Raw genomic sequence first — 23,993 nt, 5'->3', positions numbered from 1 at the left:
CTTTCCAAGTTGTGTTTGTTAACATAAAAAAAAGAAAAAAAATTCATATGCTTTGTTTTCAACTACTAAATACTAACAGCAGTCTAGTACGACTACTATTGCATCCCCCTACTACAACTAGTACTACTACTTATTAATAATGCAACTACCACTACCACTTCCTAGGACTACTCAACCTTCCTACTACTACAACCATGATTAATACTACTCTGATAACCACCTCCTCCAATACTACTACAACATAGTACCAATACTGCTTCTTCTGCCATCACCTCCTCCAAACACTACTACATGGTATTATTACTGCTACATGCTACATGGTATTATTACTGCTACCTCATCCAACTAATACTACTACCACCAACTATGATTAATATTAACTTCAACTACCTTCTCCTACGAATACTACATAGCACAATTGATAACCTGCTACTACCACCTCCCTATATTACTACAACATACTATTAATATAATGGAATACTTCTAGGATAACTTTGCACTCTTTTCCTACTGTACAGTAAGTGTGCCTGATGCCAAAAGTTTGTGTTTTACTCCAGACTGACACGGTTCTGCAGTATAATATTGTCGTGGAAGAAATAAAAAATGAGAAGCATATGTCACAATATGGGTCTTTTTTTGTTGATTTATTGTCAACAACTACAGAGCAACATATGGAAACCTTCCTGACACTCAAAACAGAGCTTCTCCAAATACAAAAAGAACAGAGGGAACATTACAATTCAACATAATGAAAACAAAAAGTTATTTTTTAACATTATTTTCAGTGCTCTTCATTCCACTTCTTCACAACCGCTCCCAACGTCCTGAGCCGCATCTCCATCCTCGTCCTCTTTTAGCGTCTCCTGAAGTTGCGAAGGTTCGGCTTCAGAGGTCTCCATTGGCTCCTCAGTTTGTTTGGGTTTGAGTTCGGGTTCAGGTTCGGCTTCTGTTTCAGGTTCTGGCTCATGTTCAAGCTCGGGGTCAACTTCAGGTTCATGTGCAGGTTCCGCTTCGGGTTCAGGTGTTGGCGTTCCATGAGCTCTTGGCAACTCCACCTGAAGGAAATCAAAATGGCGTTAAAGAATCCTTTTATGATGCGGGTCAAATTGACCCATCTTCAAGTTAAAGAAAGACCAGTTAAATGTCTCATTTTACAAGGAAGTAGAGTGTTTCAGACACCCTGAATGGATGTGGTCAAAATGCTTACAATGTTTTCTTAGGAACAGCAATAATAGTACAGGTTCAATTTGACCCAAATTAATGATCCCAAAGTGTCCAAAAATTCAATGTACAAATATGTGAAGAGAACCATTTCCATTGAATATGTTTATTACAATTACAGAGCCACACACTGAAAAAAAATTTGAACTGTTTTACTTTTAAAAATGGTTCAGTTTGAAGGTTAAGTAAACATTTCCTTTTGCAGCCTGGTAACCTCATTTTACCTCTGAGGGGATGTTCACAGTCTCGTGTTTCACTGGCTCTGCTTGTTCCTGCTCCATGGGCTCCTCCTCCTCCACATTATCATTGGTCATGACGGTATGTGATTCTTGTTCCCGTGCTTGCGCTTGTGGTTCTTCCTCCGCGGTGACGGGGGATGCCGGAACAGGAACCCTCTCAATGTGGGGCACCTCTTTCTTCACGGGCTCGACCGGCTTGGCTTCTGCTTTTTTACTGGCTTCCAATACCGCCATGATGGATGCTGGGATGTGAGCTTGCTGTTATATGCAGGGGGTGGGGAAACAAAAAAAGACAGTTGGTTGGTGCGCGGTGTGATTATCCCATAGCGTGTAAAGTAGGATGTGTTAAACATGATTATTAAGAGTGATTATCCTGTGGTGTGGGATTAATTGTGATTATTAAGAGTAATTATTCAGTGGTGTGTGGTATTTTAAGAGCATCTATTCTGTGGTGTGGGCTTTGGTAGGAGTGATTGTCCCGTGGTTTGCTGACTTTCAAGATGTTTCGGTGGTGTAACTTTTGAGGACGGTTCTTGCCTGATGCGGTGTGAAGGATCGGACGTGGTGCAGCAGGGGTTCCCTCATCTCTGGGCAGCGTTCAAAGATGCTGCTAAGCTGGGCATGAGGCAGCTGCAGGAGGACGCTGTATGACTGAGGTTTGGTTCTCTGGCAGCATTTGACAAAGCCCTCCCACACCTTGGGATACTTCCACACCTTCGGGGGGAGAAATATGTGATGTTTCGTACACCGTGCTCACCAAATTTCATCATTCATTTTCCAGGTGAGCCAAGGAAAATGACGGCTATTCCACATTATGTCACACGTTTTAGGCATAATAAGGAAAAGGAAGGCTTTCTGTTGATAAAAAGCTCAGAATCTTTATGAAAAATGAAAACAGTGGACATTTCAAGAAAATCATAGTACAGTGCCGTGTGTGACTCTGAACAAACAGGTTTGGAACGAAACTCATTTTTGGCCACTGTCATCCCCTGACCTCAACCCTATTGAGAACCTTTTTAGTATCCTTAAAAGGAAAGAAATGGTCAAAATACAGTACATTGGAGATGTGTTGATGATTAAAAGTGAGAAAAACTCATAGTGTGGCCATGACCTACACAGGGTTCAGGTCGGGGGAGGCAATTAGTGGATTATCAAATGAGACACAGGCAGAAGCGCTAGTACTGTCATTATCAAGATATTTTTGTTTAGAAAAATACTGATTATTACAGATGCTAAAATAATAGCAGATGATCAAACTATGGCAATCAATCGGTCGAGCGCTTTCACCTGCTTGATGATGAGCCTGGACAGGATGTTCATGACGAAGCCGCAGAGACGCGGGTACATGGTGAGAGACTGGATAACGGTCCTCATGAGCAGCATGGGCAGAGGGTTCTGCTCCATCAGCTGCTGCATCACCACCGCCAGAACCTCAGACGTGTACACGTTCTTCTCTCCAAAGCACAGGTTGGTTGCTGAAGATAAAAACAAAAAAAAATAACAATAAATTCAATTTGACATATCAGGGACAGACACTTTTGGGTCGTGACAGATTTTGCTTGGTATCGCAGACCGCGGCCCATTCCACCACCAACAATAGCGTCTCAGGGGTTACTTAACTAACCTTTAATGATAGACTTCATATCACATTTGGTGGAGTCAATGTTGTGCAAGGCGATCAGCAGATCTCCTGGTGTGAGAGGAGACACCGACGAACTTCCCTCACCTGAAGGACAACACACAATAAAGAGCATTATGTATTTTTTTGTATACAATAATTATATAACACTATTACAATGACTATTAAATATAGAGTTAAGACAAACAAAAAAGACTGAATAAATATTTTATCTCTTTGTTATGTTCATTTCTCAGGAACAGCGATGTTCCTGATTCATATTGACTCAGGGCATATACAATCATCCAAATATGTCAGAAAGGGAGAAAAATCATAATAAACATTTTATATCGCATTACCTCCATTACTAATACTTTCAATAAATATTTACCTACAGATCAAATTGCAAATCAGGATTTTCATCTTAAGAAAATGTATGTTAAAACATTTTAAAGTACATACTATGTCTTTTTTAAATGAAGTCCTTTCCATTTAAAATACATGACAGAATTTTGAAAATATCTATAAATTTTACTTTTCAGTTTAGTATTTTGTAATTATTTGTATTTAAATGAAGTGATGTAAAAAAAAATAACAATATACGACCACCTTTTCTATTCCGGGTCAAATAGATCCATTGACGTAAAATTGTTACAAAATGAACCAGTTATTATAAAGCAAAAGCAAATGTGTCATGCCGACAAACTCATTTACAAAAATATTTGATTAACTTTAGAATGGGTCAATTTGACCCGCAATGTAACAGGAGGGTTAACATTTTATTATTATTTTTTTTAAATAGTGTATCCACTATATACGCCCCACGTTCATGGGTCAACTGTGACCCACCGTCCACTAACAACTCAGAAAATATATATTTTTTTAAAAGATACTGCAAACTCAACCTAACAAAATATGGAAAAAAAACACAGGTAAACTTAAGACATTTAATCTTTTTAAACTTTGTTTTTAGAGTTTCAAACTTTAAAAGACCTAGACCATGAGAGGAGGGTTAAGATAAAAATGGTCGTGTGGTCTACATGCGCCAATGTGACTCGATGCATGTTGACTCATCAAAAAAATAAATAAATAAATTCATGCGATTAAAATTTAGACAATGAAAATGAATTTGAAAAAGCAATTAGGTTAACAGAAGACATTAAATGCATTTTTTTTTTTTTTTATATGTCACTGACATTGAAGAGAGAATTATCATAAGGTGTGCTATTGAGTGTATCTAATAACTGAAAGGTGAAAAAAGCACAAAAAAAATAAATAAAATAATGACTCCATTTAGGTTGAATGACTTACTGTGCTGGGTTCCCAAGAGCCGATTGAACACCTCCTTGACGACAATGGGATTGAGTTTAATCAACTTCGGAAGAGCCTGGATGACTTCATTCTACATCATCAAGACAAAAAAAAAAGAAAAGGGAAAAAAAAAGACAGTGCTTGAACGTTGCGCTGGGGACACTTTCAAAAAAACTCTGAAATTGAAGCAAATTGAAACAAAATCTGTTGCTGAACAAATTTTGTTCAGCACTGTATAATTAGGGTTTGGGAATGCATGGAGGGACACATACGGCCCGCTCCGTTCGTTAATCCAGCCTACTGAGTGCCTTCACTATCAGAGTCCTGTAATATTTGTTGCATTAATTTTTTGGTAGTAAATACGTTTTTGCCCCCTAAAATTGGTTAATTAAAATATTTAGTTTTATCTTATAATTTACTGTAAATAATGCCTGAAAAATAACTAAAAATATATAGTCAAATAAACAATTTTACACATACATTAAACATTTGATTAAATAATTGGCACGTTATTGTAAAAAGAAACACACAATAAAAGTAAAACTGGTTAAAATTGGTTAATTTATTTATTGTAACAAAGAAAAATGTAAACAAAAAATACATGCAGATTTAAGATTTTATTCAATTTAGTTAGGTAATTGTTTAACTTATGTATGGAAAATAAAACAATATTAAATAAACTGATTATACATTTGATTATTTTATTAAGTAATTGGTTAATGTATTTATTGTCAATAAAAGAAAAGAGGAAAATGGTTATATGTTTTATTATCTCATTAAATGACTGGTTAACTTATGTATCGCAAATGATACAAGAAAAAAAATTGTAAAATAATTTTGAAAGATACATATTTTATGAAATAATTGGTTAAGGAATTTTTCAATACAATTAAAACAGATATAATTGTTTTACTATTAAGATAAATACATAAAGATTTAAACTTTTTTTTTTACCTTTATGTATTTTTGTGTGTGTTTTTTAACCTCAAGAATGACGTGGCTCATCCCATCCGTCCATGTAAAAAAATCAAACGTGTCCCTTGAGGACCTCCCCTGCCATTACCTTTTCTAGTCCATTGATGACGGGAATGAGGAAGCGAACGTCTGGCACGCGTTTATGGTAAAGGTCCCGCACCCTCTCCACCAGCTCTGGAGACGGAGGCACTGCACATCGGGGAGGAAAAAAGACACTTAATTTCCTTGAATAAAACGATTCTGAAAGCTCCAGTTTACATTTCAGGTTACCTTTATCTGTCAAAATATGCAGGCAGCGGGTAACAAGCGTCTCTGCACCCTTTGGGCAGTTTTCAACCAGAAGCAAAAGCTCGGGAGAGTTCATGCCCATTCCACGGATCTGTGAGGAGACATTATACATTTAGAGTTGAACCTCGATTTAACATTCCCAGAAACAATAGATCTCAGATTTAACGGACAGAATGGTAGTGTCCGCCTGGAACGCAAAACACCCCCTTGGAATAGACAAAGTCCATTAGTTCCAGAATCGTCCGCTGTTGATAGCTGGCACCACATGACTGGCGCAATTAACAGACAAAGAGACTGGTAATCGTATTTCCGGGAACAGAAACTATTGTTTACTTGAGGTGCTCATCATGAGTACACGTCTCTCAAGCATTATGTACTGATTTTGATGCAGTATACGGTTGTTTTTTTGTAGACGTTACACCGATTTTAACGGGCTGATCAGTATCGGCCGATATTTACCATTTTATGCTGATCGGCTTTAATGTCATAATTCGCGTTGCCGCGTGCACAGTATATTTGAATCCAAAAGCTAGTTTATTTTTAGCCTTGTCGCATGTCTTTTGACATAGTATTGGAAATATCTGACGGCTAATAGAGTTATAAAAAACAAACAAACAAAAAAACATGTCAGCGGTGTGGAACAGACAACACGTCTGAGACAGACAACACGTACGGATCAAACTACAAGACAAATTTGCTCTTTCACGATTGCACTGTGTCAGACTACTGCAATAAAATCTTGTATTCCGATACCACCGCATCCCGTTTTTTACGATCACTGGACTTTATCTTGTCAACTCAAATGCGACCATATACACTCGTTACCGTGGCGGCGACAACAAGAGTGGAGCGCGCAGACTGTATTCTAAAAACAAAAAAAGTGCTTCAAATTAATGGACAAACGGATTTAACACACAACCACTTCTCCCTATTAGTCCGTTAAAATGAGGTTCCATTGTATAATTAATATTTGGAAAATTTTCACCATTTGAAACACTTCCCAGGTGTCTTTGTAACATGTTTGTGGCATACGTCTGTCAAAATTCCCAAAAGTCTCAAGAATTAAGGCACTTTTTCCCCTTTTTTTAAAAGCCTGTATTGATGTGGCTTCCTGTCTCATGCAAATGAGACACTTTACTGCAGGACCAATTAGTGGAGCAAATCTGTAAATGATGCACATGCAGGGGGCGCATTTATGACGAGAAAGAAAGTGAAAGCAACAAATCTAGCTAATTTTTGTGGTTTTATTGGACACTTTTGGGGACTCTGAGACACCCTTCTGCCACCAGACTGCAAATGAATGGCGCTTATGCAAAGCCACCACTGACTAAAATGCGGACAAGCCAAAAGTTGTAGCAGCAACAACGACAACCCCTATAAAGCGAGTGCCCATAAAATTTTGATTGTATTTTCACTGGGGGAGGCAGTGTTTCATCACCAATGTGCCGAATTGCACTTTACCATTAGTGTTGCAAGTAGCAAACATCATGCCAAAGACAAATAGCCCCACGCCGAAAAATTTGCCGAACATTTGACTATCTACCAGTTATCAAAAACGTACGCTAATCAGTGCAAACAACGCAGATGTGCTTCACTTTCGGCTTTGACACCATACTGTTTCTGTGTAGTCCGCCAGTTGCTTGAAAACTGCAGCTCTTCACCCAGCCTAGCTCCACGTCATGGGGGGAGAAACTCGGTGTGGTGGCAGGATTATGTAAATTAGCTGCAGTTATATCAATATTTGGGAATATAGATTTAGAACAGTTTCCACATCTTCACAGCTTTTTCCCACCCACTCTTGGAGGCAGCAATTCAGTGTGATTAAGTAAATTAGCCTCACTGTTATGTAACAATAAAGTAAAATACTCAATTTCAGAAATAAGCAGCGCACGAAAGATTTACTTTGTAGGGATCCAACTATTCGTACACAAGCCATTAAAAAGTAATTTCTCCAATATCTCCTTTGTAAACCCAGAGTAATAGTGACTTACGGGGAGCTCTATGGCTCGAAGCACACTGCGCTTGATGTCAGCGATGGCCTCGGTGTAGACAGATGCCAGCTCGTGCACCAGCTTGTGGTTCAACGGGAGCAGAGACAAGTAGAGGAAAAGACACTGGCGCACTGTCTCTTCGGTCCAGGGGCACGCCACCTCTATGTCCGTGAGCAACACACACCGCCATGAGTTTTTAAGTTGCTCTAAGGTTAAAACAGCCGAGCCAAGTCCAAACCTGTGTCTTTGTCGGCCCCAAAGAGCAGCGATGGGGGATTGGGGTGGACCAGAAGTTGCATGTAGTTCAAGGCAAACTTCTCAATATAGTCCCGCAGTTGGTCTTTTTCATACATGCGCTTCAAAAAAGCCAGGGCAGTTGTCCGCACCTGAAAATGAGTCAATCATAGCGATGCTCTAAGTGTAATTACAGAAACATTACAATCTATCAGTTACAAATTTTTAATTATTATTAATTTAGTCAATATTTACTGCTAAGTTTTTATTTTTGAATATTGGAAAATCCCTTTAGGTACAGCTAAGTCAATATATTTTATTTGTCTACTATTAATTTTGTATGGCCAAATATTGCCTGAATAAATAAAGGTTAAATAAATGACATTTAAAAAATCTACCACTATCCTGGACAAATACTGTATTTTTGTGGCAAAACACAACTTTTTTGGGTCAACTATTGCCTTTTTGAGAGCAAATGTAGCGTTTGAATGTGTACGCATTGTATTTCTGTAGGAAACCACTAACACTCTCCTGGCTGAGAAAATTATATTTGTGAGAAAAGATAAAGATAAGATTTTATGAACAACACTTTCGTTTTCGTGGATAAATATTGCCTTTTTGCAAGCAAACAGTGTTTTAATGGCTAAATGTTGCATTTATGTGCGAAACTACCACTCTCCTGGACAATTTCTGGACAAATACGACCTTTTTGTGCGCAAATAGTGGTATAATAGCCAAGTATTTCCATTTCTATGGGAAATTACCACTTTCTTGGAAAAATACTGCATTTTCGTGACAATATAAAACATTCGTGGCTGTTTCAGTATTGTGGAAAAATATTGCCTTTTTGTGAGCATGTATGGTGTTTTAATTGTTAATTGTTGCATTTTGGGGGGGGGGGGGGAGACTATCACCTTACTGGGCTATTTCTGGACAATGTAGCCTTTTTGTGAGAAAATATGGTGTCTTAATTAATAATAATGCATTTCTGCGGAAAACTACAAACTACAATTTAATTTACCCATTTACGGGTAATTGCAAATTAAAAAAATAATTTCAAAAGTAAAATGAAGAAAATAACTATATTACAGCTAGCAGAAGACGTTTTAGCCTGAATGTTTTTTTTAATTTAAAATCAAAAAATTTTTCTAAATTTAGTTTGAAAAGGGTCGATTTGGTTAGAAAGCATGGCTACATTTATTCTGCGCATTGGACTTGCGCTAAATAAAACCATATTTTCCATTATGGTGTTAACGTAAGTGTTTATAGAAGATCTATTTCTTTGTTTACTTTAAATCGGGTTAATTTGACCTGTGATGTAACAGGAGGGTTTTAAAAAGACATGGCTGCATTTATACAGACGTGTCGAACTTTAAATAAAACCACATTTTCATTATAGTGTTTCCATTTATGCTTACAGAATATACTTTAAAACAGGTCAACTTAACCCACAACATAACATAGGAGAGGTTTATTAACCAGACGAAATATTGACAGCAATGTTCTCACCTTCTCCTTTTCATGAGAGCTGAGATCCAGTAGCACGTGAAGGTACTGGAATTGCCTTGAAGGCCGCTTGATGATGAGCTCCTTGAGCGTAGTCATGCCTAAATACACCCGCGACTGCAACAACATTGACAAGAAAACAGGTGAGTGGAAAGTTACAATGAAATAGTAGTGTCTTCACCCTTTGACGTACCTCATCCTCACAGTAACGTCGGATTACTTCCAGTGCCGACTCTGTTATGATGGGAGCCTCCAGTACCAATTTGGTAAAGAGTCTGTGGGACAGTAACAAATGTTACTCATCCAACTGGAATTCATTGAAAATTCATTCTCTGAAGCCAGTTTCACTAGGCAACAAGAAATTTGGTTGGTGTGTCTATCATGAGCAGACCCACAAAAAAGTCTGAAGAAGCCATGCCTGAAAAAACATTAAGTCTGCCATTCTGGCGTGAAGCGGAAATTTTAGTGTCATTTTGGCCATTTGCTGGGCTCCTTCAAAGATGAACTTTTCCTCCCGCTTTGTTACCATCATATTTTTTTTTGTTTTTCATTATTAGGTGTCATCCGGGAGGATCTCAGAGTAGAGCCGCTTATCCTCCACATCGAGAGGAGCCAGATGAGGTGGCTGGGGCATCTAATTCGGGTGCTTCCCGGATGCCTCCCTGGTGAGGTGTTCCGGGCACGTCCCACCGGGAGGAGACCCTCGGGGACGACCCAGGACACGCTGGAGAGACTACATCCTTCAGCTGGCCTGGGAACGCCTCGGGATCCCCCCGGAAGAACGAGTTGAAGTGGCTGGGGAGAGGGAAGTCTGGGCGTCCCTGTTAAAGCTACTGCCCCCGCGACCCGACCTTGGATAAGCAGTAGAAAATGGATGGATGGGTGGATGGATGGATGATTCAGTATGGTCCAAGGACAACTGCAATTTTTGTTGATTCGCCAAAAAACACAAAATAATGCAGTTCATCAATTATTTGAAAACTCAAAAGTTGGTATGTATGTGTATCATGACATGTACAAGTCAGACACTATTTTGGAGGTAGATTCAGCCATTTTCTGGGATCCTTCAAAGACAAACCCTTTCTCTAGATTTTATCCAATTGCTGCCAAATTTACATCATATACACTAGACAGATGGAAAAAGTTGAATTCCAACATTTTTTTTAAGTTTTTCTTCATACCATGTGGTCAAAGAACAGCTGCAAATTTTGCAGTTGCCAAAAAAAGGAACTCTTAATAACTAGTGGTCAAATTCCAGAAGGTTGCTTAAAAAAAAATATATATATAATAAAAAATTTGCCCCGGAAGCCAGTTTAACTTGCAACATGAATTTCGCTGGACATGTTCATCAAGATGGGATACAGAAAACAGTCTCAAGAAGCCATGCCTGGAAGCACACAGTCTCAGGGAGATTTTGGCTATTTCCAGGGGTTCTTAAAATCCTCAATGAATTAATAAATGCCACTTCATTTGGTCCTCACCCATCCTTCTGCTCGGGCTTCTCCTGCAGTCCAGACAGCAGCGTGTACAGACACTGGTCGTAGCTGTCCAGCAGCCCCGAGGGTAGCTGGCTAAGGTAAGTGTTGTACTCCTGATAGAGGAGCGAAAAGGCCAGCTCGCTCCTGGTGCGGATGTCCTCCAAAATGAAGTGTAGCACGTCCTCCTTCATGACACCCTCGAACTGTGTCACCAGCTTGGAGAGGAGCTTCACTCTGACCTGACAAAGGAACATGCGGCGTGGTTATTTAGAAGAAAATATTGGTATGATGAGAATGGTTGAGACTATGCCCTTAAAATAAAATCTTCATTTCCGATTGTAACCAATTACTATCCCCTTTGATAAAAAGGCAAATTAAATTATTCTAATCAAGTCTTATTTTTTGGATTTTTTTCCCCTTTCAGGAATATGCTTTATTTCCCTTGAAAACGAAGAGACTTTTATAGCCCCACCCGCCCCCAAATACTCAAATCTTTACAGGGACGGGCGGCCTGGTACCAAATGGTTAATGGCACAGTACCGGTCCACAGTACGGGGGTTGGGGTGCAATATACTATAAGACAAAGTATTGTAAAACAGTCAAAATATTCTGCCTGTAATTCATCTTTGTTGTTGTCAGCGTTAAGCGACTCAAAAAGTTATTTTATTCATTATAAATGTTTTCATTAATCAGCCGAATAAACGGTTATCAGAATTTTATTCTGACAGACATCGGAAACGGTATTGGCCTGAAAAAAATCAATTTCAGTCGGGTCCTAAACAAAACTGTCACTGAAAGTAATGTGAATAAAAGGTACTGCTTCCTTACAAAATTGAATTTGTTGTTGAAAATGTAAACAAAATAGCATCCTACATACTTTTGGCACTGGACTCACACTTAAGAACAAGACGCTTTAAGTAGCCAACCAGGGGCCGAGTTCTGGCCAAATGATGCTCTGGTTGTCTCTCTCTCTCTTTTTTTTTTTTTAAAGCGAAATTGTCAGGCAGCAAACAAGCAATTCCTCAGAATTGAATTACTGGTAATCTGTTCTACAAAAGAAGCTGTTCCGATTCCCATCCCTAATCAACATGTTGCTAAATTACTCCTTTGACACTGTAAAAATAAGGTACGATGTCTGTGACAATGTTCAGCATGTTTGACTCTGCGATTGCATTCCACTGGGCTTTCTTATCATACGGAACGTTTAAAAAAATATGAACATTGTCCTGACCAAAAAATTCAATCACCCAGCCCTAATTGAAAGTGAACTCTCACATGGGACATCCCACTTTGAGTAATTGTCTTCTCGGAATGAAGGATGCGTTTGATGGTCTTGGAGGTCAACTGCTCAATCTGCGTGTCCGATAAAGGCTGAACCACGTCCGACAGCCTGAAGACTTTCTTCCTTCCAGTCGGCCCGGCCAATCTGCTTACGAAAAACAAATACAGTCCATAAGCATTCATGATACATCTCCTACCATTTCTTTGTTGTTAGCAGATCTCACTTGGTTTGTGCCGACGGAAGGATGGGCTCTGGAAGCCTTTTGACAGTGGCGGGGTTGGGAGCCTTTTCTTTATCCGAGTAACCCCCCACAACGGAGATGGCCTGGCCCACCATCACGGGGACTTTGCGCTTGATGAGCAGGTCCCTGGTGCCTGCGTCATCCTCGTTGCCATCCTCTTTGCCCGAGTCATTCTCTCTCGCTTTGCACTGCTCTAATCCTAAATAGTTACGTATGAAGTGCAACAACAATGAAAAAAACAGCATAGTCAATATTTCATGGGATTTTCCATTTTGTGAGGATAAGCGGCATGGAAAATGGATGGATAGAAATTGCAAAAGTTCTTTGATCAACGTGGCCTATTGCCAAAAACATGTCCTACAAACAGCATTTACAACTCATTACTAACGCCATGAATCAATATGATTAGTTGATTACACTTATTAAGCCACTAAACTTGAGTGTTGGCAACATGTGTTTAGTCAGCCACATTTTAATTCACCTGTTTCTATCCTTTGGTAGGCACTGCTGTTTTGGTTAGCAACAGAGCTCAACTGGGCTCAACAGTTAAATCGTCAATAGCCGAGTGTGAACGACAGTATTTAAAAGAGAGGCGTTCACTTTCGTAGCTCTTCCTTTTAAGGATGCTCCAAAAGTTTTATGAGAGTTGAGGTCAACGGATGATGGTGGCCACAACCTGGGTTTTTCCTGCCTTAACACCCATAGCTGCGAACGCTTCAATGGTATATTTGCTGCTCGTCAGTGTTTCTTCAATAGCTGCTTTCTTTATAGGAAGCATTTGCCTGATAGGTGGCACGGTGGACGACTGGTTAGCACATCAGCTTCACAGTTCTGAGGACCTGGGTTCAAATGTGGCCTCCCCTGTGTGGAGTTTGTATGTTCTCCCCGTGACTGCGTGGGTTTTCTCCGGATACTCCGGTTTCCTCCCACATCCCAAAAACATGCATGGTAAGTTAATTGAAAGACTAAATTTCCCGGAGTGGAGTGAATGTGAGTGTGATTGGTTGTTTGTTTATGTGCCCTGCGATTGGCTGCCGACCAGTTCAGGGTGTACCCCGCCTGAATGTCTTTTGCTCTTTGTTTTTAAATGCTTTTTATGTAAACCAAATGGAGTTACCTTGCATATGAAATGCACTATATAAATACATTTGCCTTGCCTTTAAAAACCTCTTACCTCTGAGTCATGCATGTATTTTTTAAAGACTATTTTATTGAAATGTCCAGTGTTTTCATTCTTTTCACAGAGATCATTTAGTCACCTTCAGGCATCTAAAAGGGGTCTACCAGATAATTCCCCAATTACTTCAGCCTGAACATTAAATCACTATTCTGTGCTAAAATTATTTTCATGTGAAGTTTTAAACTTTGGTTTACCAACCTGGACCAATTCCAGCAGCAGTCATCTGCGTGGCCATCAGCCGGGCCAAATGCCTGATTTGGGCATCGGTCCCTGCCGACTCCACAGGCGTGTATGTGGCCTGGAAGGATGCCGGCATGGTGTCGGGCAGATACACCATGCTGATCAACACCTGGACAAAAAGACATTTGTCAAGTTTATTATGCTGGGAAAAACGAACGACAAGAGGGGTCAAGTTGACCGCTCACCAGATTGGCGACATTCTCAGCATTGAGCAGCGGGCGTAGGAAGTCGGCAGTAAGGTCAATGGCGGACTGTGCCACTGGGGCAGGAGCTGGCTTGGGGGCTGAGAGAGGGGCTGACTCCTCCTTGTCCTCATCATCTTCCATCAGTGTTTGCTCTGAATACATACACATAGCAGAACCAGTCATGAACTCAAGGTATACGTGTAGTTTACTACAACTACGAGACTCACTTCCCAGGGCCATTTGATTTCTAATCGTTTCTGACTGGCTGAGGTCAGTATGCATCTAGCTGTCGCAATGCGCTGAGCCGCAATGGCTGCAAATGATAAAAGCTGGCTGTACTTATTTTGGGTGTATTAGCCAACTGGCACTCACCCATCTTGACCTTCTTCCCCTCTGTGTACTGATCATGCCGCGGCCTCTTGCGCTGCTCCCTCAGCGCCGGCGTGGAGCGTGTGATTTCGCTCTGGGGCATGCCGAGGTCCAACAGCAAAGTGCTGATCTGACCCTGGAACTCCAGACTACATGGGTGCTTGAGCACAGCCACCAGGTGCAGCTTGAGGTTCTTGCGCACGCTGCTCACCTGCGACTTGGCCAGTGTGGGCGGAAGATTGGCTTTAAAAATAAAAAAATAAATAAATGTTGGAGTTCATAGTAATTAAATTTAATTGTATGGTAAATTTTACCCAATTCCTCACTCACCGTGTAACGTCTCGTACGCCTGTACAACCTTGGACATAAACATGGGCCTTTGGCGGGCGATAGTGGCTAGTGAGCCCAGTGCAGTGGTCAGGTTAATGCTGGAAATAGCAGGATGGACCATAAACTTCAGCAGCTTATCCAGCGCTGACTTTCCCTCATCACTCAAAACATCTGCAGAGAAAAATGATGACATTTAATCCATTTATTCAGTTTAAGAATACACTACTAGTCAAGTAGTATTCCAGCAGTGGTTGGCTGTGCATTTGGTATCGGGGCATCAGTGAGGACTAACCTTACTTAATCCACGTTTTAATACCACAACACTCGCATAGCAATTATAGAAAGTAGAAACAATCAAGATTATACAAATTACTTAAGAGTAAAAAGTACACAATGAAATAATTACACTGAGTAAAAAGTGAGTAACTTCAGATTTTTAAACCACAGCATGAACATCAATAAAATAAAAAGAAAATGTGAATGTGCAAATTTTTATATTGCTGTGTGTGCGCGTATGTTTGCGTGTGCGTGCGTGGGTGTATACACAGCCAAAACTACAAAAAAAACATCTGAAATTGTATATAAATATATATATATATATATATATATACACACACACACACACACATATATATAATATAAACACACACATATATATATATATATATAGCCACTACCACCCCACTATGTGCATTAGAATTTATATATATATATATATATATTCTAATCCACATAGTGGGGTGGTAGTGGCTGACAGAAGGGTCGGTGGTTCGAAACCCAGCTCTGACTAACCACTGTCGAGGTGTCCATGAGCAAGACACTGAACCCTAAATTGCCTCCAGGTCAGTATTGTAAATGAGAACTTGTTCTCCATTGCCTTACCTGGTTAAATAAAGAATAAAAATATAAAAAATAGGAGAAGCCTTGCAGCCAAAAGAAAAGCTACCAAATCAAGAGAATGGACTGTATGGAATAAGTTAATACAATTTTATTGCATGAATATTAGAATTTAGGTTATTAACATAGATCAGTACTGATAATGTTTACCCATTTTTCATACCGTAGCGGATGTATGTGTGGTCTTTGGGTACTTTGTCCAAGCTGATGTCGCTCTCCTGCCTCTTGGGCACGTCTGAGTCGGCCACGCGAGGCGACAGGGTGACAATGAGTGACTCGGTGAATTTGATGGCGTGAGTCCGCACACCGTCGTTCTCCGAGTCCAGCAGCGCTAGGACGTCGCCTTTCATCTGCGTCACCATGTCCCAGCAGGCTTCCTGCATATCCGACACGGCTTTGGCTCGCACCAGCCACTGGTGCAAAAAAGAGGCAGAAGATGAAACATGTTAGTTAGCATCTGTTCTATATAGTTTGACAAACATTTTCTTGGATACGTGATTGAGGCTAATTTGGGTGAATTCCAAGTAGTTGTCAATGTACAAGCACCGGAATTCACCTGAAATGTCTGCTTTAAACCAAAATGGCCGACTTGCAGTTCAATTTCAGGGATAGATCCTGACTTTTTTTTTTTTTTTTTTTAAACTGGTGTATGGGGGTAATGTTTTCTAACTTTCTACGGGGCGCTACTGAGTGAGATTTGGGGACTCACAGTCATGACCACTAAAATAAGACTGGTGTAACCAACACGAAAGCTGTCTGGGGGGGGGATTTCTCAATTTTCTAAAACACACTACTGTGTTTTTTGGGGTATCATGTTGGGGGACCTCTTGACATAAATACATTTTCACTCATTTTTAAGATACACATGCTTGCAAATTTGTTTTTAATTTTCAGGTATGGTGCAACCAACATGAGTAAAATACAAGCCATTTTTATAGAAAGTTACCTGTAGAGTAACTTTGTATATCTGCGTGAGCGTGAGAACGGCTTTCTTCACCACGTTGACACTGTCGTCCTTGATCAGCATGTTCAGGTTTGCAATTAGCCTGAGGAGCAGCTCGTTGTCCCGTTTACTAGAAAGAAAGAAGTTTATCTTGATAAGCTCCAATTACGAGTAGTCAAAAACATGGGCCTCATTCACTAATAAATTCGTAGAAATGTTCTCACTCTGCATGTTGAGCGTATACATAAAATTACCGTCAGATTCATTGCATTTGCAGTTGATAAAATGAATGAAATTAGCGTTGGAAGCGACAGAAAATATATGATCCATATGCGCCAAACTACTGTGTCTGTAAATCTATTGACATATTTGCACATTTGTCTTTTTCATGGTTATTTAGGACATTAGTTAACTGATTTGTAGTGTTGTTACGGGTTGAGCCGAGTCTTCGAGGCGTGTGTCGAGTAATGGAGGGTGTGTCCGCAGAGTGCGTATCGAGGCTTGCTTCATTTAGGGGAGGAGTAAGTGATGACGTCTGAAGCCTCCCCTGTACCACGTGACCGATTCGGGAAGCGCTTCAGAGTTTGTCACGAGATTTGACAGCAACATAAAACCCCCATGCAGGCCCCATTCAAAATGTGTGGTTTTTTTATAGAGTTGCGGTCAGCTCAGAGTTTGGATAAAGAATGTGTAGTTTGTATAGGCTATTAGAGTTTGGAGAGTGTTTGAAGCATTGTTTGGATATAGCTTGGGCCGTAGATAGCGAGCAATCGCGACGTCACTCCTCGGAATCCTTGGAAAGAGGCTGCTGCCCGCTAACCCGGCATCCTGGTCTAATAGCCCAGCCGTTGGTGCACTCAACTCGCAGCCTGGGGTATGGTGGTTGCCTGAGCTCGAACCACAAGCAGCACCGTGCCGTATAAGTAACTGTTATTGAGGCTGATCAAATACATTTGTTTATTAAAAACTGCATTTTCCAGCATTTCTTCTTTTATTCAAAGGGAAGGTAGTTTTTGTCTTCTAAGAAAGTAAGGTACAATAAAACCTCACTGAGAGCCAAAATTCCTGTACCCCAGTTTATATAATTTTCCTCTTGAATGAATCACTTTAAAAAAAATAAATGTTATTTCTAAATAAGGACTTTCAAAATCCTCTGCCCTCTTAAGCCCATGCCATTTTCCCAAAGTGACAGAAAAACATTTTACAACCTGCCATACAACTGTTGAGGAACATTTAAAGCACACAGAATACATTCAAAAATAATATATTTTACACATTATGTTGGGAAATTACTCGGTCAAACATTGTTTTGTAATACATAGTCATTCACAAGAGCCAAAAAGACGCAAAAACGCAACGCAGCACATACTGTATGTGGTAAAGATACAGCTACCTGTGATTATGCACATGGCCAGCAGGTGGTTTCGTGTGCAATGAAGCATCAAGAAATGAACCATTACTCAAACCAATGGCTGAAGTGTCACGATGCTTCATGAAGCTTCGTCTCGCCATCACCACTGATTAGAAAATTCCTGGTTTGAGTTATTGTTGTTAAACTTATTACTTTTATAAATGAGTGGTTCCAATGTGTTATGCGTCCTGTTTAAAAAGATGGGTGTTTGACGCTTTTTCAAAAGTTGATCCTGCATTATTTGTGCACGCGTATAGTCGGAGGAGGTTCTAAATTTGTTTGCAGAGTACAAACAAAAACAAGTACGAACATATTAATGAATCACAGATTTGTCCGTCAAACTCGCGTAAGCATGATTTAAGCACAAAACCATGCATACGCACGTAACTTCCAAAATGGCTGACAGGAAGAGGACAGGCTTAAAACCTTTTTTAAATAACCTTAAAACAAATATTTAAACTCCAAACTGTGAAACTTCAGACAAAGAAAAATCTATTGTTAGTTGGCTAAACTTAATTGCGCTCATTACTTCTTGATTGCCCCTCCTACTATACAAGCACCCACCATGCTTCTTCGATGAAGCCGATGACAAACTTTCTCACTTCTATGGACTTGTCCGTCTGAAAGGCGATCATCTCCTGCGGGGTCAGTGAGAGTGGGAAAATAAGAAAATAAATTTGTATTGTAATGGTGAGATGACACATGCTCACATGCATTCTTACATCGAGGAAATTGTCAAGGAGAGAGGGATCTTTGTTGATGATTAGCTCCTGAACCTGAAAAAGAAATGGTGGCGTAAAAAAAAAATATTTGTGTTGGGTGATGTCCCCGCTGTATGCGACACACACACAGATCAGATACAAAATTTACCAAGTATAATCCGGCAACACTGGCGTGATAAAGTGCTACCTCAACGAGGGAAAATACAGCCAAATCTTTATGGGCGCTCGCTTTTTAGGGGAGTGGGGGTAGGATATGATTAAATTAGCCAGTCCTGGCTTTTTGTATGGGCTATTCATTTGCAATCTGAATGCAAAGAGATTCTCAGAATCTACAATAACACCACAAAAAGTTGCTAATTTGTTGCTAGTCAAGTTTTTTGAGTAATAGCTATTAGAAGGGTTGGAAATGTCGCTACATTTACCGTCAAAGTCAGTAAAAGGAGTGTAATAATAGTTACAAAACAACTTCAATTCTATACATTTGTATTAATTCAAAAATAATAATAGGATACTAATTAGGAGACACGATATACTAAAACGTTTACATTTTGAACATTTTTAAACACTATTGAACATTTATCCATCCATTTTCTGTACCGCTTCTCCTCACTAGGGTCGCGGAGCCTATCCCAGCTATCTTCGGGCGAGAGACGGGGTACTCTCTGAACTGGTCGCAAGCCAATCGCAGGTCACATATAAACAAACAACCATTCGCACTCACATTCACACCATTGAACATTTAATGTTTGTTTTTGTTTTTTATTTTAATTTGAAAATAACATTTTACTATAGCCTGAGTAGCCTTGCAAACAGGCTTTGCCATGTCTGTCAGTTGCCCTCGGCTGTTGGACATGTAGGCCAAATAATTCTAGATGACACGGCATGCGTCTTGGTTCTCGGCAAGGAATGGAAGGTCCGGAGGAGTGCGAGTTTGTAGCCATTTCTTGTCTCTGTGCTGTATTTTGTCAGTCTTGTACACGCACCAAAAGGCGCCGGCCACTTTAAACCTGAGCTTTGGAGGGTGCCATCGCTGTTTTTTTCCCCTTTTTAAACAGTACTTTAAACAACATGGTATAGTTTTACTTCAGCTGGTGAGGTACTGCAATACTTTTTTTAGTACCGGTACACCATGCAACAAGTGCTGGGCGACATATCAAGAAGCTTGATTCGATCGATATTTTATTCATGCTAGATATGGAAAAAGGGATTATCAATTTTATTTTCTATACTTTTCGCTACTCCATGAGATTTCCGCCAACATGGAGAAGATGCTGGCAACTAGTGAGCCATAAATAGTCCCAAAAATGGGCACGTCTATAATTTGGAAACAACCATAGTCTGCAAGACCTGTATAAACGATATTAGTGCAAAATCACCTGAAGATAAAGCACGTTATCGAGTGCAATGCATGTATCACATTAAAGAGAGCCCTGACACCGTGCCGCTCCTGTAATGTAAATAAGACAACGTCGTGGGGCACAGAGCTATCAGGGTGGCAGTTGTAGCGCTTGTGTTTTTGTGTTTGCTCCATGAACGGGGTGGAAAGATAACAAGATAGTAGATTGTTATTCACGGACAAGATAGAAAGTGTTCACTTGGTTTTGTACACGTTTGCTTTAGCAGCTACTAGCTAGGATTGTTGCGTGAGCGATCACGCCAATAGTCTGACAGTGGGCCGGCCTTCGCTGTCTGAGTTAACTGTTCCGGACTGTGCAGTTTGTACAGTGTGTATCACATTAAAGAGAGCCCTGACACCGTGCCGCTCCTGTAATGTAAATAAGACAACGCCTTCTCAAGAACCGATCTAGTATTTCTTTTTTGATTCGCTTTATTTACAGATCACCGCATTGTAGTCATTCAAGATTTTTCATTTTGGTGAATCACTAATTTTGAGATCATTATATTTTGAAATACTTTTAGAGTAAAGTCACTTCTTTGTGTTGTTTATAATTGTTAAATATACCTTCAGCTTTATCAGAATCAGAATCAGAATCATCTTTATTTGCCAAGTATGTCCAAAACACACAAGGAATTTGTCTCCGGTAGTTGGAGCCGCTCTAGTACAACAGACAGTCAATTTACAGAACACTTTGGAGACATAAAGACATTGACAAAAAACAATTGTGCAAAAAGATGGAGAGTCCTCTAGCACTTAGAGCAGTTCGAATGGCTAATATCGCAATAGTCCGGTGCAATGACCATTGTGCAAAGGGCACTGAGACTTCAAGGAGTGTATGCGGTTTAAAGTGACGAGTAGTGCGATAATCTGGGACAATGGTTGTGCAAATGTTACAGATACTCCTCAATCAGTGTGCAAATGGAGCAGATGCTACTCTGCCATGAGTGGCCAGTATATGCAAATAGTGCAGCACGGCGAGATAACTACAGTGAGTGCACGAGTAATACATAATTGGCCCCACAGAAATGTGACAACGAACTCAAGTCAAAAAATTGCCAGCTTGTTGTAATGGAATTATAAGTTAGCTGTTTAAGAAGTTGATATATATAGTGTAAATCAATTTGGTTCGGTCCAGTTTTATACATTTATAAACTTCAATACCATAAATATTGAGTCAAATCCAATATTGACATTAGGGGAAAACAATTGTGATATGAAATTTAGGCCTTATCGCCCAGCACTATGTGCAGCCCACCTTGAGTAGTCCTGACCTTGCACATCATTGGTGCCAACCTATGAAAATTCCCTTCCACAACAATTTGTCTGAAGTTCTAGATTTCAAAAAGCAGTGACGTACTAATTAATTTCCTGTTCAGACGCAACACCCTGTGTGAACGTGTATTATTTTATATTTATATCTCTAAACACTTATTCATTGGACTGTTATTTTGTTCAAAGTTGGTTACTCTCTGTGTAAACATGGTTCCCACCAGACCTTTGTGACAAGTGTACTGTATCACAGAATCAATTATTTCAATGTTTTGCAACTGCATGTAACAATAGTTTAGCAATTAGCATGGCTTAGACATCGTCTTCACCTATCCACTCCTCTTCCTTCCTTCGTGACGAAGCACGGTATGAAGTGTAGCTTATTCGTTACAATTGAGGCAATGATCAGTGACTTACAATGCTTTGACACCGGACGTAAAGAAAACTTTTCGCCTCGTGGATTGGCAACCTGGGGGCGGTCGTAATAAAATGGGGTGCACCAAGCAGCTATTCAATGTGGAAGCTGGATTTTTTTCTTCCCCCCAATATCCGGTACAATCAGTCTTACGGCCGTAACCAGTCAACCTTCAGTGATTTTCGTAACACAATACTGATGTTCCGTAACATTTGGCAGCTCTTCAACACCCTAGCACCTCCCCAGTAATCATGATAACGAAAGTGTAATTGGCATTAAAATAACATAAATCAACCATCCCACACACACCCCAAAAATTGAGCGATTTCAACCAGTTTTTTACAGAATACACGTGGGAACTGTTTCACAGTATGACCAAATTGCATTCTTTAAAAGGTAAATACTACTACTATTCATTTGCAGTTTCAGGAGAGTACAGACCTGTTTGAGCACTGCCAACTTTTCATCTGTGGGTATCAAGGCAGCCTGATTCAAAAGATCCACCACCTGAAAGCAGTAATGTATTTTATTACATGTTCAGGTTACATTTTATTATTCCATAGACAACCACTTACCTTTTCGCTGGTGGTCATGTCAATGACATTGGGTGTCTCTCCGTCTTCTGCGGAGAACTCCATGATGCCGTTCTACTTCCTTTACGATATATTACATCATATCCCCAATTCTGATGACATAAAACAATGTTACAGACAACTATAGATAAAATAAAGACAACCTACAATTTGGAAGTGACAATGGCGCGAGTTTATCATTGTTTACTGCTAACGTGCTAGCTCAGCTGGCACCATGCTAAGAACCGAGCATACCTCATGATAAAGTTAGTCAGAAGACTGTGTAAAGTACGTATCCTTAAATAACACATTTAACATCTCAATATGACACATATAAAGCGTTTGAATACATATTAAATACCTTACCTCAAATGAGAAAGACAGTTAGCTATCCGTGAATGAAGCAGCCAAAGTTCTGTTGCGGCGTTTTTTTTTTTTCTTCTTCTTTGTGTGCTAAAAACTTAAACCGCGCAGCCACACTGCCCCTGCAGGACATATTGCTTATTATTTTTCTCCTCACAGTACAGGTATAAATAAATAAAGAAACAATATGATAAATATATCGCCAATACGATAAATAAACTAAAATAAAATTAGGGGCGGTGGGTGGGGGTTGGCCAGGGGGCGGCATTGGGTTATTAGGTTAAAGTATTTTGAAAAACATTGACTGAAAAAATAAAATAAAATTATTCAAAAAAATATCAAACAAAAAAACTAAATTACCCAGATTTTTTTTTTTCAAGTGCATAAGATCCGCTTCCACAGTTCTTCAACAATATCTATAAATATATCAATTTTTATGACGTTGCTAAAATAATGGGGAAATCCACAGGGATAAACTAAAAATAATAAAGGGTTTCTGCCGAGTAATTTCAAGTACTTCCAATTTTAATTTTGTTTTACCTTAGAGGAGTGGTTCTTAACCTTGTTGGAGGTACGAAACCCCGCCAGTTTCATCTGGAGTTCACGAAACCCTTCCTAATTTGAAAAAAAATATATCGTTTAATTCAAACTCAAAACGGGTATATATTTTATTGTCTGTGTAGATTCTCAGTCATCCAGGTCATGCACAAAATGAACCACGCATCAGTTCCACCTTGGTAAGTGTCACTCTCATGTATGGAGGAACGGACTTCGTTGTGAAAATTCCCAACAAAATCTGTTCCTTTTCTTAATGTTATTTCTACAATCCTCGAAAAGGGTTCATAGGTAAAAGTAAATTTTTTGGGGGCTATTTTTTATTATTGGATACGCTGTCTTAAATACGCTGATACACAGCAAAGGTACTCAACTCAAGTGCATCGTTTAAATGTAAAATAAATATAGTTAAAAAAAAAAAAAGAACAAAGCATTTCAACTCGAGGCGGAGCGCCGCAATGGTAAACGCCCACCTTTGACGCAGCGTTGCGTTTTGAACGGCATGAACACGGCATTCAAAATGCAGTGTAAAAAGGCTTTTACGGATACATGCAAGCACGCACGTGTCGAGTCCTCCATTGAACCCCAGCAACTGCCTCACAGAACCCCTGGGGTTCAATCGAACCCAGGTTAAGAAACACTGCCTTCGCGGATCATCCCGGAAGTCTTCTCTCGCTGTAGTTGGTCGGCTCCACGTATTCACATCAGTGTTCACAGGCAGGGGTCATTGAATGCTTCATTATTTAATTTTTTAATGAT

At 39.8% G+C, this 23,993-nt stretch overlaps 1 protein-coding gene across 3 annotated transcripts; it reads right to left on the bottom strand.

Moving 5' to 3' along the window:
- Positions 1 to 629: 629 nt before the first annotated feature.
- Positions 630 to 23,831, bottom strand: sympk (symplekin). 3 transcript variants are annotated; one of them, XM_061793589.1, is made up of 28 exons: positions 23,708 to 23,831; positions 23,220 to 23,294; positions 22,683 to 22,801; positions 22,320 to 22,429; positions 22,186 to 22,251; positions 18,662 to 18,715; positions 18,504 to 18,577; positions 16,532 to 16,658; positions 15,749 to 15,998; positions 14,689 to 14,859; positions 14,362 to 14,601; positions 13,990 to 14,141; positions 13,763 to 13,913; positions 12,367 to 12,583; positions 12,137 to 12,290; positions 10,865 to 11,100; positions 9,577 to 9,658; positions 9,387 to 9,500; positions 7,882 to 8,029; positions 7,644 to 7,804; positions 5,635 to 5,743; positions 5,453 to 5,553; positions 4,390 to 4,480; positions 3,085 to 3,186; positions 2,748 to 2,935; positions 1,998 to 2,174; positions 1,446 to 1,718; positions 630 to 1,055 (listed from the first exon to the last, which is right to left on the bottom strand). In XM_061793589.1, the coding sequence occupies exons 4-28, from the start codon at positions 22,380 to 22,382 to the stop codon at positions 792 to 794; spliced, it is 3,765 nt and encodes a 1,254-aa protein (XP_061649573.1). In that variant the 5' UTR covers positions 22,383 to 22,429; positions 22,683 to 22,801; positions 23,220 to 23,294; positions 23,708 to 23,831; the 3' UTR covers positions 630 to 791. The 3 variants fall into 3 exon arrangements, with proteins under 3 accessions (XP_061649573.1, XP_061649575.1, XP_061649574.1); XM_061793591.1 differs by having other exon boundaries at positions 12,137 to 12,287; XM_061793590.1 differs by lacking the exon at positions 23,220 to 23,294 and having other exon boundaries at positions 23,708 to 23,829.
- Positions 23,832 to 23,993: the final 162 nt, after the last annotated feature.

Source organism: Phyllopteryx taeniolatus, chromosome 12, assembly GCF_024500385.1.
Source record: "Phyllopteryx taeniolatus isolate TA_2022b chromosome 12, UOR_Ptae_1.2, whole genome shotgun sequence".
In the NCBI taxonomy this organism is placed as follows: domain Eukaryota; kingdom Metazoa; phylum Chordata; class Actinopteri; order Syngnathiformes; family Syngnathidae; genus Phyllopteryx; species Phyllopteryx taeniolatus.
This window is presented reverse-complemented; position numbering and strand designations above follow the sequence as displayed.

Coding starts and splice junctions, on each gene's coding strand:
- sympk (XM_061793589.1), bottom strand. CDS start 22,382: ATGGAGTTCTCCGCAGAAGACGGAGAGACACCCAATGTCATTGACATG. Junction 12,291..12,366: donor CTTCCGTCGGCACAAACCAA/GTGAGATCTGCT, acceptor GTTTTTCGTAAG/CAGATTGGCCGGGCCGACTG. Junction 7,805..7,881: donor TGGGGCCGACAAAGACACAG/GTTTGGACTTGG, acceptor TCACGGACATAG/AGGTGGCGTGCCCCTGGACC.